Genomic DNA, 17,518 nt, shown 5'->3' on the forward strand with positions numbered 1-17,518 from the left:
GTTTGACACCCCAGTTCATTGTCTCTTGTAAGGTGGCCGCGACTAAATCTGACGATACAAGGCTGGCGGGGTGCATATGCAGCCGCAATCAATATTCACCCTGTAGGAGGGAGTGCGTTGGAAGTGACAGACACCCAGTGATTACCATGCATTGTTTCCAACTCTGCAAGGAGCGCACGTTGCGCACACATAGCTTTGCAACTCAAAGTTTTTGTGCCACTGCAGGGAAGCTCCTCGCGAAGAACTCTGTATCACCAGCGTCCGCAGAATAAGTAAAGCGAAGATCACCCTTGTTGCTTTTGCGCCACATAGAAATTTCATAATACCGTGTAACAATCTTTGCTGGCAAGTGCAAAAAAAAAGCAGTTGAAAGGAATTTGAATAAAACTGGAACTTTTAGGGCATTATACTACAGATATTTAACTACACAAATTGGTTTCCACGGAAGACTTTCACAGAGTTTTCATGGTTTGAGCAGATTCTAAAGAAATATTTTATTGTAAGAAATATTGCCCCATGTTTTGAGGTCAAATAAGCATGCGAAAAGCGAGCACGGTAAAATCAGAAATGTGGTGTATCGAATGGGATGTGTACGTAGTTTCGGGGATACAATCCGTTGATAAACTAAATTTATACACCAAGCCTTAGCGTGGTGTGTCCAAAAAACACTCGGCGAAATTATTGATTCTCTAGGGCAAACCAAACTAAATGGGAGATAATTTGATTTAAGAGGATTCTTTCAGATAGGTTGGCTAAGAAAAAAGTTGTGTGCTACCCCTAATAGTCCTCGTAAGAGGGTGGCCGAAGCAGTCAAGAAATCTGCTGATATTAAAACTCCTGAATGGCCCATCCCAGATACCGTCAATTATGATGCAATATGTTCCCAGGAGAAAAAAACGTTGAAATTGCTTTTAAAAGGACGTATGGGTACTGCCATTGAATAAGTAAATAACTCAATTTTATGGGTCCTGAATACCAGAGAGAATCGTTTGGTGGTATTCTGGAATCAAAAAATGTTTGCCCCAAAATTGTGAGGATGAATTTAGGCAGAAAGAAGCAAGTAATGCATGTGAGCTGTTTTTCCGCAATTACAACAACGCGCAGATGCGAAAATAATCTTCTTCGTGGGTAGGTATACATACAAGGTAATTTTTAAATTGGAACTAATTTATTTCCAAGTAATACAACAGAGTTCGGTGCAGCAAAGTCGTCATTACAAAACCCCACCGGCAGTGTTGAACTTAATTTCTATGCATGTTTTTAGAAGACCACAAACCTTAGATTATAGGGGGTTTTAAGATCATTTTTTGCACCAGAGTGAAATATTTGTGTCTGTGTTTTGTAGGTCTCTAATCTTGCTCGCGGTGCCGTCCTCACCATTCGCGTGGTATTGTGTGCAATATGTGCAGTAAAGGTAGTACACGCCAGCACATAAATCAATATTACAAGGTTAGCAGCTGACGGCTACCTCAATCCCTGCTATATATTTCTGTATTAATTGCAGTCAAGGATAAGGAATCACAATATGTACAAAATAAGTTTGGTTGCCCAAAACAACAAGGTAAAAGATTCGTGGATGGGTCACGTACGTGTCCAGGATCCGTAATTTGGAACAGATGTGTGTGATGAACATTCGCTTAAAATACATTTGTAAGACCAGTCTATAAGGCTCCGCTTTAGCGGTAGTTGGCTCCTATATTTCACATTATCACCGATCATTGTCAGCGACAATTGTCTGCCGTAGTTAAAGCGGAAGTAGAAATGTTGCGACGATTGCGTGTCAAGGTTTAAGAGTTGGTAATATCGATTTTATTGCCAACAATAAGTGTGCTCTAATGTTATGATGCTAGAGAGAGTCGTTTTCCTTGGCACTAAAGACGAAGTAAGAAAATGAAGGCCTCCGTGTAATTTAATTGAATGGACATATTCTTGAAAACTGAAAGCAAAATGTCGGTCAAATATAGTCCAAACAGGTTCTGCCTTATAGCGTCGCCTTATTTGTAAGAGCAAGGGTAGACGATGACAAAATCATTCAACCCTCCGCCAAACGACGACGGTGGTTGAACGCGGAGCTTTCTCGTGGCGGAGTATTTGGTTGCGCGTCTACATTATCCAAACCGCTTGGACCGTGTCGAAATGGAGCAATCTTGTAGACGCCGCCACAAGTAGTGATTCCTGCCGCGGGAAGCGTTTTTTTTTCTGACTTCGACGTTTTGGCTGTGCAGACGTCATGAGTTAGAACAGTAAAGCATCACTTTTATATTGCTTCACCGTCATGCAATAGGTGGGTGAGTTGCTCAGTTCACGTGGATAATTCGGTAATAAAAGCGAGGGTATAGTTCAAGAAATACAGATGGTTCAGACGTATTGGCTCAGAGGCAGTGGAAACTGTTCGTTATCATATTGTTCTGATGATGTAGAGACGCGACTGATAATAATGGAAGTGTACCACGGTCACCGGTGCTGATCAGTTCTTTCCACTGGTGAATATAATGCGTGATTGCATGGTCAACGAAAAGGTATGAAGGCCAGATTGACTGGCGCCAAGATGCAATTAAGAGTACTCCAAGTTGTTGTGCGGCCTACATTGTGGCACTATTCGACCCAAAGGAACTGTGATTGTTTCCCTTTTTCACGTCACTGTTAGTGCGAACAGACGCTGAATTCCTGTGGCAGCGGTGTGTTGATGTACAGATGCGTATTCATGCGTGTTTACGCAGTCAGATTACGTAATGCGGCCTCTCAGGCACGTTTTTTGAACGATAAAAAAACAGCTTTTCTTGCGCTCATGCTTTTGAGCTCAGACACGCAATCATGTTCACCCTTAGAAGGCCATTCAGTTTAGTATTTCCGCATGGTGGTTATTAGAAAAATGAGCGAACTGTTCCCTTTCCACAGACTCGACTTGCACAGGGCACAATCCCCCCCAAGTGGTACGTGCCACGGTTTGGCGGCAGCCTAGTTTCGAAGAAGAAGCTCTCTGGGACTAGCGTGTGCACCAGCTGAACAACCTAGCTGCCTGTCTGTATTTAGCTTGATAATTATCTGAAAATAGAGTATTCTCCTGGTATTAGTTGTGAATAGGCGTTTTCCCTGCTTCGCCGCCAACTGCGAAAAGTCCTCACACTTGCCCCAACCAGTGTCATACGTGTTGCCGACGGAAGCATGCTGGTCGTCTCTGGGCTGTGCACTGCTCGCGCAGAAATTTCCGGCCACCAAATCCCCGTCCAGTTCACTATCTTTGAAAAGTGTCCCCACGACGTTGTGCTTGGTCTGGACTTTTTGTCGGAACATGCTGCCCTCATAGACTGCTCCTCCGGTGTCCTCCTTTTACAGCTGCCTCTTTTGTCAACAGCAGGCCACGAACCAGGGCCCCACTTTTATTGTGAAGGAAAAGTACGTATGCCGGCAAAAGCCGTGACATTGGTGCCCTTGTCATCGCGGCCGCAACGGTCGCTACGTCATTTCGCCAATACGCTTAGTGGTGCTAGTCGAGCGGGACGTCACTCTTTCCCACACCGTAGTGACAATGACTGATATTGTGAGCAGCCTCCTGTTGTCAACTTTGGCCTGTCAACGCAACTGCTGCCCCAAGGTATTCGCTGGCAACCCTTTATCCCCTGAAAACGGGGATCACGTTTTCCTTTTGGCGTCGGACGCACCATCGAGCCCTTTCAATGAGATCCCAACGGAACCTAGCCAGGACGACGCGCTAGGGAACATGATCGCCTCCGGTCTTCCTGCAGCAGAAGCTGAAGGGCTCTACCACGTTTTGGAGTCTTATAAAGACATATTCGACTTCAGTGACCGCCCATTGGGCCAGGATTCTGCAGTAAAGCACCGGATAAACACTGATAATGCAAACCCAATGCGCAGACAGCCGTACAGTGTGTCGCACGCCCAACGGCTCGTGACACAGCAGGACGTCTACAAGATGCTCGGCAAGGACATCATAGAGCATTCGCAAAGCCCGTGGGCATCTTTTGTCGTACTGGTAAAAAAAGAGGATGGTATCTGGAGGTTTTGCGTTGATTACCGACACCTAAACAAGATAACAAAGACGTTTACCCTCCACCCCGCATTGACGATGCCCTTGACTGTCTGCATGGTGCGAAATATTTTTCATCAGTACACCTACGATCAGGCTATTGGCAAATTCTAGTGAACAAAAAAGACCGAGATAAGATCGCTTTTGAGACACCCGACGGGCTTTATCAGTTTAAAGTGATGCCCTTTGGCCTCTGCAATGCCCCGGCTACTTTTGAAAATATGATGGACTCACTTTTGCGCGGGTTTAAATGGTCCATTTGCCTCGGTTATTTGGTCGACATCATCGTTTTCACGGCCACCTTTGACAGCCACATCTCCCGCCTTTCTAAAATCCTGTCAGTTTTTCGTCGAGCCGGTCTCCAGCTCAACGCCAAGAAATGTCGCTTCGGATGCCACCAGCTCACTCTCTTCGGTCACCTTGTCGTTTCGACGGTAGTTCGACCTGACCCTGGTAAAATAAGTGCCGTCCGCAATTTTCCTGAGCCCCGGTCACCTAAAGACGTCCGTTGCTTTATTGGTTTATTCTTATGCTTCCGTCGATTCATGAAAAACTTTGCTACACTCAAGGGCCATCTTACCGATCTCGTTCTGAAGAACACATTGTTTATCTGGGGCCCCGACCAATTGCAAGCATTCTCCTCACTAACTGGACACTTGACCTCAAAGCCCATTTTGGCTCACTTGGTCACCTCTGCTCCTACTGAAATTCGCACCAACGCTAGTGGCAACGGCTTTGGAGCCGTATTGGCCCAACGCCACGCAGGTTCTGATCGAGTGGTGGCATACGCCAGCCGCCTCCTAACGCCCTCGGAGCGCAATTACTCTATAATTGAGCCCGAATGCCTTGCTCTAGTGTGAGCCGTCGGCAAAGTCCGCCCCTACGTATTTGGTCGGACCTTGGCAGTCGTGTATGACCATCACGCACTGTGCTGGCTCTCCTCCTTGAACGACCCTACCGGTCGGCTTGCCCGCTGGGCGTTTCGTTTTCAGGAATACTATTTTTCGGTGATTTCGGAGCCTACACACGGACGCCGACTGTTTGTCTCGAACCACGGTCAGCCCCCCGAACACTCAGCCGACGACACTGACGCTTGGGTTCTAGCAGTTCCGACTTCCTGAACATCGGCATAGAACAGCGGCGGGACCCTTCTCTGCGCTTTATCATTGACGGCGTTAACCTTGGTTCCACCGAGCCTGCTCTCCGCTCCTTCGTGGTACACGATGGAGTCTTATATCGGCGCAACTTTCGCTCGGATGGTCCTGATAACCTGGTCATCGGTCCGTAACACCTACGTCCGACTGTGCTGCACTAGCTTCATGCCGCACCCATGGCAGACCATCTTTGATTGACCCGCACATACGACCGCTTGCGACATCGTTTTTTCTGGCCCGCACTCTACCGCTCAGTGCAGCGTTACGTGCGTGAATGTGACCTGTGCCAACGCCATAAGCCACCCTCCAAGCTACCAGCAGGCCAGCTACAACCACTTGAAATTCCCACTGAACCTCTTTTTCGGATCTGACTGGATTTACTCAGGCCCTTCCCCTTGTCTACATCTGGAAACAAATGAATTGCTATCGTTACCGAGTACTCTACCCGCTTTCCTACCACTCGAGCGCTAACCACGAGCTGTGCAACTGACGTGGTCGATTTTCTTCTTTACCGTGTCATACTGGATCACGGCGCTCCTCGGCCGCTTGTCACAGATCGTGGTCGAAATTTCGTGTCCCAAGTGGTTCCGCACATACTTCGCTCATGTTCGATTCGCAACACGGTGACTACAGGTTATCACCCGCATACAAATGGCCTTACTGAGCGTGCAATTGAACCCTTACGAACATACTCGCCATGTACGTGTCGAGTGACCACAGCGACTGGTACATTGCACTACACTGCACCGTCTTTTGTCACTTTCGCGTTTAGTTCCTGACGTCACGACACTGCAGCTTTCTCACCCTTTTACCTTCTCTGCAGGAGGGAACTGGCCATGCCGCTCGACACCCTTTTGTCTCCTACCACACACCCGTCCACCGAATAAGTCCACGAAGCCATCGCTACGGCCGACGAAGCACATCAGCTTGCCCAGAGTCACCTCGCCGATTCGCAAGTCAGCCAGAACAACCGCTATAATGAAAGTTATCAAATCGTGCACTTTTCACCGGGGTCCTTCGTCTTACTTTGGTGTCCATTTCGTCGCGTGCGCCTTTCTGAGAAGCTGCTTTCTCGCTATTTTGGCCCTTACAAAGTACTCAGTCAAGTTACGGACGTTACGCATGAAACCGTCCTCGTCGTTCCTTCCAGCTCTCAACCTCGGAGTGACATCGTTGTACCACTCCCCTGAATCACCTTCCACATCGCAGCTACACAGCACCGAGTCGGTTCTTATCCGGTTGGGGAGCTATGCCGTCTTGCGGTTTTTAGATAAATGAGGGAACTGTTTGTTTTCAACAGACTCGACTTGAAGGGCGCAATCGCCCCAAGGTGGGTACGTGCAGTGGTTGGGCGGCAGCCAAGCTACGAGCATGAAGAAGACGCTTTCGGGGACTAGCGTGTGAACCAGCTGAACGACCTAGCTGCCTGTCTGAGTTTGACTTGCTCATTATCAGCAAATAGAGTATTTGCCTGCTTTTACTTGTGAATAGGCGTTTTGCCTACTCCGCAACAATGTTTTTACTGGAAGTACAAGGGAAGACTAGCATATATCTACCGAAGACGTACGACCACGACGACAATGAAGCATTCTGTGGCCCGACCTTATCTAGTGCTGTCACGGCCGCATTGTATATTATTTTTCTTGGTAAATACAGCGCTTCACCACTCATCAGCGCTCGTCTTATTAGTCCTGCCGCCACGTACATCTTTGGTAGGTGCCTTCCTCATTCCCATAATGGTTCCCCAGCTTCACCCAGCTCTTGTACGGCACAAATACGTGACACAATGAAGAAGACGATTTTAATGCAGGAGCTTAATCATAGAATGTTATAGCTGTCCTCTCTTTAGGCTGACATCCTTAGTTTCAGTCGCGAGAAAATTTACCGCTGGATCTTCATGGTGCATTTTGTTGCATTATTTTCTTTCGGAAAGCAAGTTCTCGACATATTCTACTAACTCTGATTTCATCTGCATCATAACAGCGCAAAAGCTCACAAATATTAAACATAAAAGGCAGTGGCGACACCCTGAGCAACGAAATGCCATTAGGCTGGTCCCGCTCAACTTCTGGAAGCGCTCGAGCCTAGAGGTGACCATCTTTTCGAAGCTTCACATCAGTTGGTGGCTGCACTGGAGATGATGCCGCGTTGCTCTAACCCGAAACGAAAGCTCTTTTCCCGCTGTACCAGGTGTTTGTCGCACCTCAGTTGAAGTGATTGATGGGGCCTCACACAGATCCTTGGTCAGAAACGACGATCAGGTCTGCTCGTGCTGCTGCCTCTCCTAAGAAATACCGTCATATAATATTATGACTGATAGTTAGGGTGTGTGGTGGTTGCCGGTGCCTGATGTCTCTCCAATGACTACCAGGCAACGTGCAGAAAAATGTCAAAGAAGCCTGTGCTAGGTGCAGGTGGCATAAATGCTAGGTTTTTTCTCACGCAGTGTATTTGTTTTCGGTAAATAAACCTTTTTACAAGCGTCAGAAATGCACAGTTATTTCGGACATCTCTGCCACAAGAGAGGTGTGATGCTGAAGGTAATACAAATGGCTTTGTGGTGACAATAAACACGACAATATTTTAATGTGATTGGTGTGAAGATCGCATTATTTTGATTTCCCAAAAAGAGTGAGAGCACTTTCTTGTGTCCAAAAAAAATGAAAGCAAATGCAGCAAGGTTACCATTCCCGTCGTGCTCGTCCCAGTGTGGATAAGGGACTTGGTGAACAGTTTGGACGGGCTAAATAGACATAGCAATTGTATACCTCTGCTTTCAGGGGCTTTCTGGCAGGTGTTAAAAAGGTCATAGAGCTTTCGCCGCCTTTTAAAGAGCACTGATCATAACTAGTGTTATAAGAAACCTTCCACCAACACCAGCAGACCACGTGATCCTTTGAAAGTAGTTGGCGTTAGTGTTGTAAAACCATGGCATTAGAAACATTAAGAAATTGTTTAATATTTACTCCTGTCTCTCTTGCTTACGGTTACAGGTGGGCATGAGCGAGATATTTTCACACGCCATACACTACGCTGAACATGGCTTTCCAATGGATCACTCAAAGAATTTGGTTTGGCAAATGCGGCACAAACCTCTTCTGCGCATGCCTGGTGGACGATTTTTTCTTGACAAAGATTCCAAACCACCAGCTGTAGGAGCGACCTTAACCAACCAACCGCTTGCTTCTTTTCTCAGGGTAAGTTAAACATTTTATTTAAAAAAATGTCTAGCAGTTACCACACGCAAAATCAACATGTGTTTCCATTTTTATTATCCCGCAGCAGGCTTGTGAACAAAAGTATTTTGTGTGCAGTTATTTCTGCTTTGTTTTTGCTATTGCATGGCTCTGGTCGCATTGCCATGAACACGGTCGCTACCCTTAAGTATAGACGACACAAACAATGTCGTAAACAACGTCAGGTATAGTGTGTACCAGTAGAAATCAGTACCATGAGAATAATTTTAAAAGATCTTTGAATTGTATAGATTCCACGTATGCTGTACGTTCACCCACAGGTTTTATTTTATAAAATTTTTTTGTCCAAGGTCAGTTGTTTTCTACGTGTAATTCCCGGGAATCAATTTGACGTGTAGCACGGAGTTCAGGACCGCATTTGAAATTTTAGTTTGCGCTTAAACTTTGCACAAACACCATAGTCGGCCAGTGGCGCTTCGGTTAACGCGATGTGCCTTTCATAAGCCTACACTACTGTTTAAATGCATAAGAAATATCAGGCCGTGATAGCGCAGGAAGCCACTTCTTGTCTGCCCGCATTCAATTACAAAACTAGCGTTGGAGTTTGTACGTTAAAATGGCACAGAATGACATTTTTGCGCTCTAAAAATTGGTGTCAGTCAATTGAGGCATTGTTCCCAGGCGGTGATTCTTTTTCTTGCCATAAGGTCAAGCGCCCTTAGTAGCCTAACGTTGTAGCGAACACTTACAGATAGCATATGCAAAGAAACGCTTTCAGAAGTACAAACGTGGGGGGGGGGTACAATTCTTGGCGAGTCAATAAAATGCTGGCCGCAGTTAGCCTCGGGCAGATGACCGGCAAGACACAACTGGATAAACTAAGGCTGTAGCATTCTTGCACTTACGATGTATACAACTGAGGCTCGATTCTCAAAGAACGGAGAAGGACTTCTTCGTTGGGTGAAGGAGCTATGGAACCTGGACGAAATGGGGCGATGCGGTGCACCCACGACACCATGCAACAGGTGGTCGGAAGCAGAGGAAAACGATGGCGTCTAGCGTCGTCTACTGCAAGCGGGGATGAAGATGCATAACAACATCCCCCGACCGCAGATGCAGCTAAATGGCTTCCATGGAGTAAAGTACTGGTACGCGTCACTTGACGCAGGAAAACGTTGAGTGCTGGACCTGATGACTCTGTCCATTAGCTGGTGGACCCTTCTATTTGTGCCAAGGTCCGCAGCTGTCCTGGCCGCTGTCGTTCGCCGGGTAGCACTGTGTTCTCTCCTTTTAATTAACTGACTCTTGTACTTGGTTGCATGCTAAATTCCTAGTCTTTACTCCTCCAATGTCCACAGAGCACTCTCTCCGCTGTCGGTGTTTACACCATCTAACCTATTGCCCATTAGAGTGAGTGCACGGTGGGTAGCAGGGCAGAGTCGCTCCATGGCTTTGGTAGTTGTAACGGTTTTTGGTTTATGGGTTTTTGCAATACAAAAATTTCTTGTAGGTGTGGAAAATTTCTTAAAAGCAAGTTTTTTAACCTTTGGTTTGCTTGTCCTTTATAAATTTCTTTGCGTATCGACTGTTGTTTTCGTGTACCTTGTCTGCACCACGTATATGTTTCTTTGACGCCACATCGTGTACTCGGCATGACATTTCCTGGTGTCTGTTGAACTTTTGTGTTGGTGTATCTTGACTAGGTTTTGTGCAAGTTCGTTCATAAAGATTCGAGCATAACTTCATGCCTCTTGGATGGTGAATGGGTGCGTTTAGATAAAGTGATAGATGGTCTGGCCCTTAAGGAAAAATCGGTCGGACTGCTTGATGCAGGAAAGTGGCAGTAATTTCAGGGTTTCGAAAAAACGGAAAAAAATTTGTTAGGGGAACCTTTTCTCGAGGAAAAGTAGTCGCTACAACAAGCTTGCTGCTGGCCATTGTACAAAATTTCATGGATGTTTCTTAGAAAATCCCTGTTTCCTTTTTCTTTTCAACTCTCCTTCACTACCGCCGGCTTTGATCAGAACAGAATGCATACACATGGAGTATTGTGGTAGTGGGGCTGTCAGTCGGTAGCAGAGATCTGCGTATTGGAAGTCGTGTTGCAAGGTGTTGTTAGGAGTATAGGGCACGAAGAAACTCAAAAGGCCACTTGAAAAGCTTCAGATTTCTGCCACACCGAACAGCCTCCAGGCGTTCCTCCGTCTTCGGCCTTGACTCTGACTCTTTTAAGGTCGCAGAATTTAATGAAAAGTGTGGAAAACACTGAATCTTTAGTAGGCGCCTGAAGGACGACAGCCCTAGCACACTGACTGACGTCGGCTGCAACAGGCAATTTGTCTTAGAAAGTCCATGCTAGTCATGTCTCCGTAGCTTTCACTTTTCAGTGCAGAGAATCCACGGTACCTCTTAACATCCCGCAGTAATATTCCGATCTAATGGGAACCGCAATCTGGTTTGCTATCAAGTTTCGTACAAAGAGCACCTGCGTCTTATTCGTGGCCGTTAGAACTCCACCTTGTGATACGGGAATATTTTTTGCAAAATAAGGTGCCCACTTCGAGCCCGTCCATGTACATTGGATGTCTCCTGTTTGCAGCGAGGAAGAGGACTCGCACCTCTGAGTGTTTTCTGAATAATTTGATCTCCGAACACGGCTACGGTCGAGGAATTGCTTGCCCACTGTCTCGCAATCGAGTCTTTGAGAAGCACTGGCTTTATTAAAGCTCCGCTGACGTGCTTCATCGACGAGAACGGCTTTACTGAAGCTCCGCTGACTTCATTCATCGACGAGAATTTGGGAACGACCGGATATGCTTGAGCTCCTAGTTCGGCTTCGAGTGTTGGGAGTAGCACGATGGAGCTGGCTTGTTTTCCGCCTAGGCTGAGTCGCATAGGCGTCACGTTTTTCGTGTCATTTTGGTACTGTCTGCGAGGCACGAAGGTGGTGGGTGCATTTTTCGGGACCTGCCACATTTTAGCTAGCTTCTGCAATCTTTCGCCAAGTGTCCCTCATTACCTGTTTATTATCGCGTATAACACGCCGACGCTATACCTGCAATGCGCCGACGCTATAGCGGCATAATATACCGGCACCGACGCTGTACCAGTAGTGGAGTGCTCCGGATTATTTTGACCTCCTCGAGGCGTCCGTATTTTGCGGAAATGAAAGGCTCGTCCAGCTTAGGCGCCAATCTCTTTTATTGTGCGAAAGGTTATGTATCTTGGGATTCAACGGGTTGGGTTCCGGAACCGAAAACAAAGCACTGTGGTGACCCACTCGCTGAGCCTTGAATAGCAGAGGCCCTTCAGACGTCAAGAGGAAAGGCGTATAATAATACTTCTGTAGCCCGATGAATTTTCTGTGTGCCGTGTTCAGCAACAGTGTCTCGACACATCAGCTAAATGACAAAGAAACTCAAAAGTGGTTGAAGCGCGTGTTCGAGCGCGGCCGTTCTACCCATCGAGGTGCCGTGTCGATTCAATGAAACACTATCTGGGGAAAATTACGTCTCGCACCCCTCATGAAACAGCAGGACCATGTCCGTCGGCAGTACCCTTTACAGGAATTCACGCATCATAGAACACTAGGTTGTCCACATTTCGCCTAGCGCCTTGAGGGTTCGAATATGCAACTGGACCTTGTCATCAATTTTCCTTAGTAGTCTTGCGTATATGGATGGTGACCCTGGATGCAAGTCCAGAAGGGCTTGCAGATGGTCATGGACGTTAATGTGGTACTCTCTGACGATTTTTAGTATTTCTACGGCGTCTCTATAGCCCTCTCAGTAACTTCCACTCCTGACATGGCCGATGCTCTGGTCTTGCCACGAGGCTGTTCAGGTTTTAAACTCGTCAGACGTGTTGAACTTGTTGATGTAAACTGCTGCCGACAACTGCGTCCAGAATCGAGCCATGATCTGCGACTCCGTCAAAATTCTTGAGTACTGCTTAAGGCAGCTTGCACTTGCCAATAAGCAATGGGTGGAGTGTGGCCCGGCGTGGTGCCAAATACCGGCATTCCTGCAGCTTGATACACAGACAAGATGCCAAGGCGAACACTTTGACATAATATGCGTCGCCTTACGTGTCGCTCTCCAGTAATTCATCTGGCCTGTCATCAAACACCCCTCATGGGCTTTATGGATCTCTGTACACACCATTTTTTTATAGACGTGGGCACCGCCATTTTGCTTTGTCTGACCAGACGCCAGCACCGTCTATGAAATGAACTCTGATCCCACAAGGCTTGGTTTGTTAAGTGCTCCGTTATTTTCGTTATTCTGTCGGGTGTCCGTGGTTTTCTCAATGAACAGATCTGGACTGCCTTTAAGGTAGTGGTTTCAGTGCTTATGTGTGTATTGTTTTGTTGGTATTACCTGCGTAAGAATGCAACAGTAGATTTTAGGGGCTAACTCGCTTCTAGCGTGGGCAATGGTGACCCAATTTGTTTCTATCAGCAGTAGTAGTGCTGGTAGTGCGGTAACGCTCCGCAATTCCGCAATGCAAACACTACCACTATGGTGTCGGCACTCATAGAATGGATATAGGGAAATGAATACATATTTTAAATGCCGCCTTGCTGGTGATGTTCACCGATTAGACATGTCAAACAAAACTGAGACGCAAAATCAGAGCGAGCGCTGTATGTAGGTCTCGCGGACACGGGCTCGGGCTGAACTCTTGAATAGGGTGTTACCACGCTGTTGACATCGGAATACGATATGACTATACTCAACAAGACGTATAAAGATTGCTAATGAGTATGAAGCAACTGCGAAGAAAAGCAACACAACCACCCAACCAGTCAAAACACTATTCCTTAGGTATAATCACACTTGGCCTAATTCCGCACAGCGTCCGCGCACTGTCGCTCGGATCCTATAAATAAACGGAAAGCGCGCCACTAGCGCAGCCTGCAGGAGCTCGCTCCACGAGCGCGGCTCACGCGGGAGTTGGTTAGTTGGTATCTTGATTGCCGGACCCCTGGTGCCCTCGCTCCCTTTCGCCAAACAATTTTCTGCTGCCGAAACGCTGAGCCGCCCAGTCTTGCCGACTCGCGGCGCGGACCCGCTTTGTCGCCGCCGGATAGTTCTCCGCACCAAACAGTGGATAGAGCTGGGTTTATTTGTATGTATATATTTGATTTTTCTGGGGAGAGAGGGCGGAGAAGCCAGCCAGAATGAGCACGGGTCTCCAGAGTTCCAAAATGTGAATTTTAAGAAATCGTGGATTTGTGAAAGTTTTCGTATCCGGTGTTCTTGTTTTGCTCTTTTTGGGGCGTGAACCAAGCCCTCTTTGCTTTTCTATTTCTTTTTATATGTTAACCTCGGAGCTGATGTACAAGCCGTAAGTTCGCTGCTGCACGAAAAAATACCAAGAAATTGCGGGGCGCTCCTAAGCGCGTGCCTCATAGCCAGCACCCAGCGCTACCGGCACGCGCAGTGGATTTACTAAAACAACTGCCAAAAAACCAAGAGGAGCGAGTAAATGCCGAGCGATCGTTAGCGTGTGCGTAGCGGAGACGGCCGAGTCCATGGCTCGCGCAGTGGCTTTAGCAACAACAACAATAATAAAGGCAAGAAAAAACTCAAGTGCTGTCGTCAAGCGCCACCGCCCATGTAATGCTTGTCATGAGGAACTCAACGGTATCGATGGATATTACGATGTCTTCTATTAGCACAGTGCATTCCAACGATGAAACATGTACACAAAAAATTTATAAATTGTACAAATGTGCGGTAATTTGTCCTTCAGTGTTCATTTATAATGCATCCTGCAGCTTCGCTATGGTTCAAGCCTAGCTCGACTTCGTGCAAGCTTCTCGGTTGCGCTGGTGTAAATCTACAATGGTGAGCATGACTTCGAATTTACCACTCGCCGCGGAGACGACGACGACATCTTTGATGCATAAGACGGCGACTACTATCACCGCAACTATGCAAATTAGCAATGATACTGAAATTTTACTATGCGTCTGGAAATGCTACCTACAACAGCTTCGTCAATCAAGTCTTGAGCGTGATTGCAAACTTCCCTGAATGTTTTCTGCTCACCTGTTATTTATGGTATCATATTTACATTCCTTGCATTACCATATTGTAATGTTTTAAAACAATTATATTTTGAGGGCTGGCTCATTTCACGCATGTAAATACACACTTCAATACAATTCCTTAAATCAGAATTCCCAAAGTGTTTGGGAAAATTGTTAGATAATAATAAAGAATACCCCCACACGACTGCCCCGACAAAAACACTGTTGCAGGCTGCCGTCAGCGCTATTTGGCCGGAGATGTGGCCTTACAAATTCGCCAGCAGTAAATGAAATGAGTGGCGAATAATGCCCTGCCTCTTCTCAATTTTTTTGTCTTGTTTAAACAATTTCTTATGAAAAATAACCATGTGTGATAATTGTAAAGGAGAGACCTAATGAGCGATGGTAGCGGGTATTCGGTAAATGATTATAATTTCTTTGAATCATGGTTTTCTGTTTAGTACAAGCCTACAAACAAATAGAGAACCCTTACCGCACGTTGAGTTAAATTGCGGTTGGGTAACGCGCGCACCTAATGCGGATGTCGCTATGGTAGAAGTGCCATCAAAATGCAGCTACAGCTTCAGTGGCATATTTTCGTATTATTGATTATTATTCGTATTATTTTCGTATTATTTTCGTAAATAGCGGTAGCTCTTACTGCAAATTTACAGAAAACAGTTCAGCTTGTTCGCTGTCACCTTCCCTCCCCCCATCTGTTATTTTGTTACTGAAAATGCCACCATCCGCCACGCTGTCTTGTGTTCGTCTACAATAGTAGTCAGTGATCATTGATTGCAGAATGTCAACTCTGAAAGTGTTCTTGTGTTCTCATTTCTCGCCAACGTGCAGACTCTTGCCAAGGAGGGACCTCGGTTTTTTTACGATGGCTCTGTGGCCAAAAACATTGTGAAAGCCGTGCGGCGGGCAGGTGGAGTGCTCTCTATTAAGGATTTGGCCGACCACTTGACCTCGACTGACTGTGTAGATATCGATTCCGTGTGCACCACGTACCGGGAACGTGTAAACGTACACACTACCCCACTGCCGACGCAAGGAGCCGTCCTCCTCGAGAGCCTAAACATTCTCGATGGTATCATCCTGCCTGGTGTGTATTTTTTGAAAGAATGACCCTGCGTTTGCTTAAGCATTTACGTGACATTTTTTGCGCATTTAATTAGGTAATACCGGTTGTCCTGTTTTCCACAAAAAAAATATATTGCCACCTACGCAGTAGGCCCATTTTTATGAGCGATACAAATTAATAAATTAGATGCGTCATCAGGGGTACGGCAAAGTGATGTGAGACCGGAGTCCGCCGTTATGAAAAGTTGCTACTCCTTTCCCTTTTACTGCTTCAACCTCTCTTCTACATCCTCCCCCCACCCCGTGATTATGCAGGCACATTCGCGCGAACCGTTTCCTAGAATAACTGTGTAAATATTCTTCAGATTGAGAGTTTGAAAGGTATATTAAGAATATCTAGCGAATTATTAGGAAAACGACGTCTTTTACTTTTTAAGGAATTTATAGTGTGGAGTTTTACAAAATCGGCTTTCCTACTAAGACGGTAATTCTCTGCCACCGACCGGTGTGACCTCAAAAGAGGAATACAAGATTTCACCTAATTTCGGATCAAAAAACTCTTTCTAGACACCTCCAAGCGCGAAAGATTGCATATAAAGCAATATGGGCCTTTGTCCAATCCCAAAAAGGCCGAATTATGTATGGAAAAGAAGGGGAAAGAAACATGCGCAGCTACTGTGTATTAAATGTCTTTTGGGAAAACAATTGAGAATCTGTAAAAAAACCGTTGTCGCTCAGGCTGTGTACAGACTACCGATGCAAAAGCGGCATGCTGGTCAATGGACGTAAAGAAACGGCGTGTCACGCAGTTCGATTGTCCGAGACGTGAAATGATGTCGATCTTTAAGGTTATTACGACAGTTGCGGCAACTGTCAGACCCCGGCCTCAGGAAGAAAGGAATATCTTAAAAAAACTGGTGCTTGCGGTGATACGCTTTTCACAGATACTGATAAATTGTGGGTATTCATAGTTATGTAGCGACAAACTTGTTATCCATCTACAGGACGTTTTTTGGTGGTTCCTATCTGATGCTATTTACTGAATACTTGGACATTTCCGTGTACGGAGCCATAAAATGCGGCGCATACTTTGATTTCACCGTGTAATAAAGTGCTGAAGGGTTTTTTTTCATCGTAACAGATATGTTACTTTATGCTTGGTGAGGTGCAATTATTATTATTATTCTTTTACCATCAGATAACCAGGAAGAACGGTGTTGGTGTGTAGCATCACGTGCCAGCCGCTGCGACAACGACAAAGGGTGGGGCACGTTGCTTATCCAGGTCAAACCCATGACCCCACTGTACATTCTGTAATTACATCGTTCATCGTTGTTAACCATTTCTCGCCTCATCTGTTCTGCCTCCACGTAACATTTCATGGAGTGTGCGGGACCAACCCCATCCAGGCGCCAGCTTCGCAACTCATCCGCACCGGTGCAATCCTAGAGGGGTCCGTGAACCGTCCCAGGCATCCCCTTCCCCGCCTCTGCCGACACTTCCCAACGTCCCCCATCTCGTGTCCCCAGCCCATGACGAGCCGATCAAGATCCCCCGATTCCCGGCGACATCTCACCAGCCAATGACGGCGTGTCGGCAGCCTTGTGGTCCGACGTAGTTACGAGCCCTAACCGGTTTATCGCTGCCTCGCGTACATCATTTCTACGGGCCAGGGCTCACCAATCACACCACGAAAAAAACTTACCTGTTCATTTCTTCACATCGTTCATCTTCTCTGAATTCGTCATCCTACTATGGCCTGGACCGGGACGGTCGCCTTCGAGTTACGTTACGCCACCCGAAGACGAGTAACACAGCAGTGGCGGTGTATCGTCGCCCACCAGCATCTGCGAAGACGAGGATTATGGGTGCAGCACATTGCCTGGCCTGCTATGCCCCATTTTCACATTGTACATTCTGTAAATACATCGTTCTTCATCCGTAAAAATGGACTACTTTATGTGCTCTACTTCCTCGCAACAATATAAAGAAGGTC

The 17,518-nt window shown here is 46.5% G+C and overlaps 1 protein-coding gene across 3 annotated transcripts in view; it reads left to right on the forward strand.

Annotated features, from left to right (window-relative positions):
- The window catches only part of LOC144146879 (glutathione hydrolase-like YwrD proenzyme), an 81,031-nt gene that overhangs the window by 27,307 nt on the left and 36,206 nt on the right, over positions 1-17,518 (forward strand). For all 3 annotated transcript variants that reach the window (XM_077678837.1, XM_077678839.1, XM_077678838.1), the window contains exons 4-5: positions 8,196-8,399; positions 15,289-15,544. In XM_077678837.1, the coding sequence (XP_077534963.1) occupies positions 8,196-8,399; positions 15,289-15,544 (460 nt within the window). The remainder of the gene's footprint in view (positions 1-8,195; positions 8,400-15,288; positions 15,545-17,518) is intronic.

Source organism: Haemaphysalis longicornis, unplaced genomic scaffold (genome assembly GCF_048455015.1).
Source record: "Haemaphysalis longicornis isolate Haplotype H1 unplaced genomic scaffold, Haemaphysalis longicornis Haplotype H1 scaffold_7, whole genome shotgun sequence".
In the NCBI taxonomy this organism is placed as follows: Eukaryota; Metazoa; Arthropoda; class Arachnida; order Ixodida; family Ixodidae; genus Haemaphysalis; species Haemaphysalis longicornis.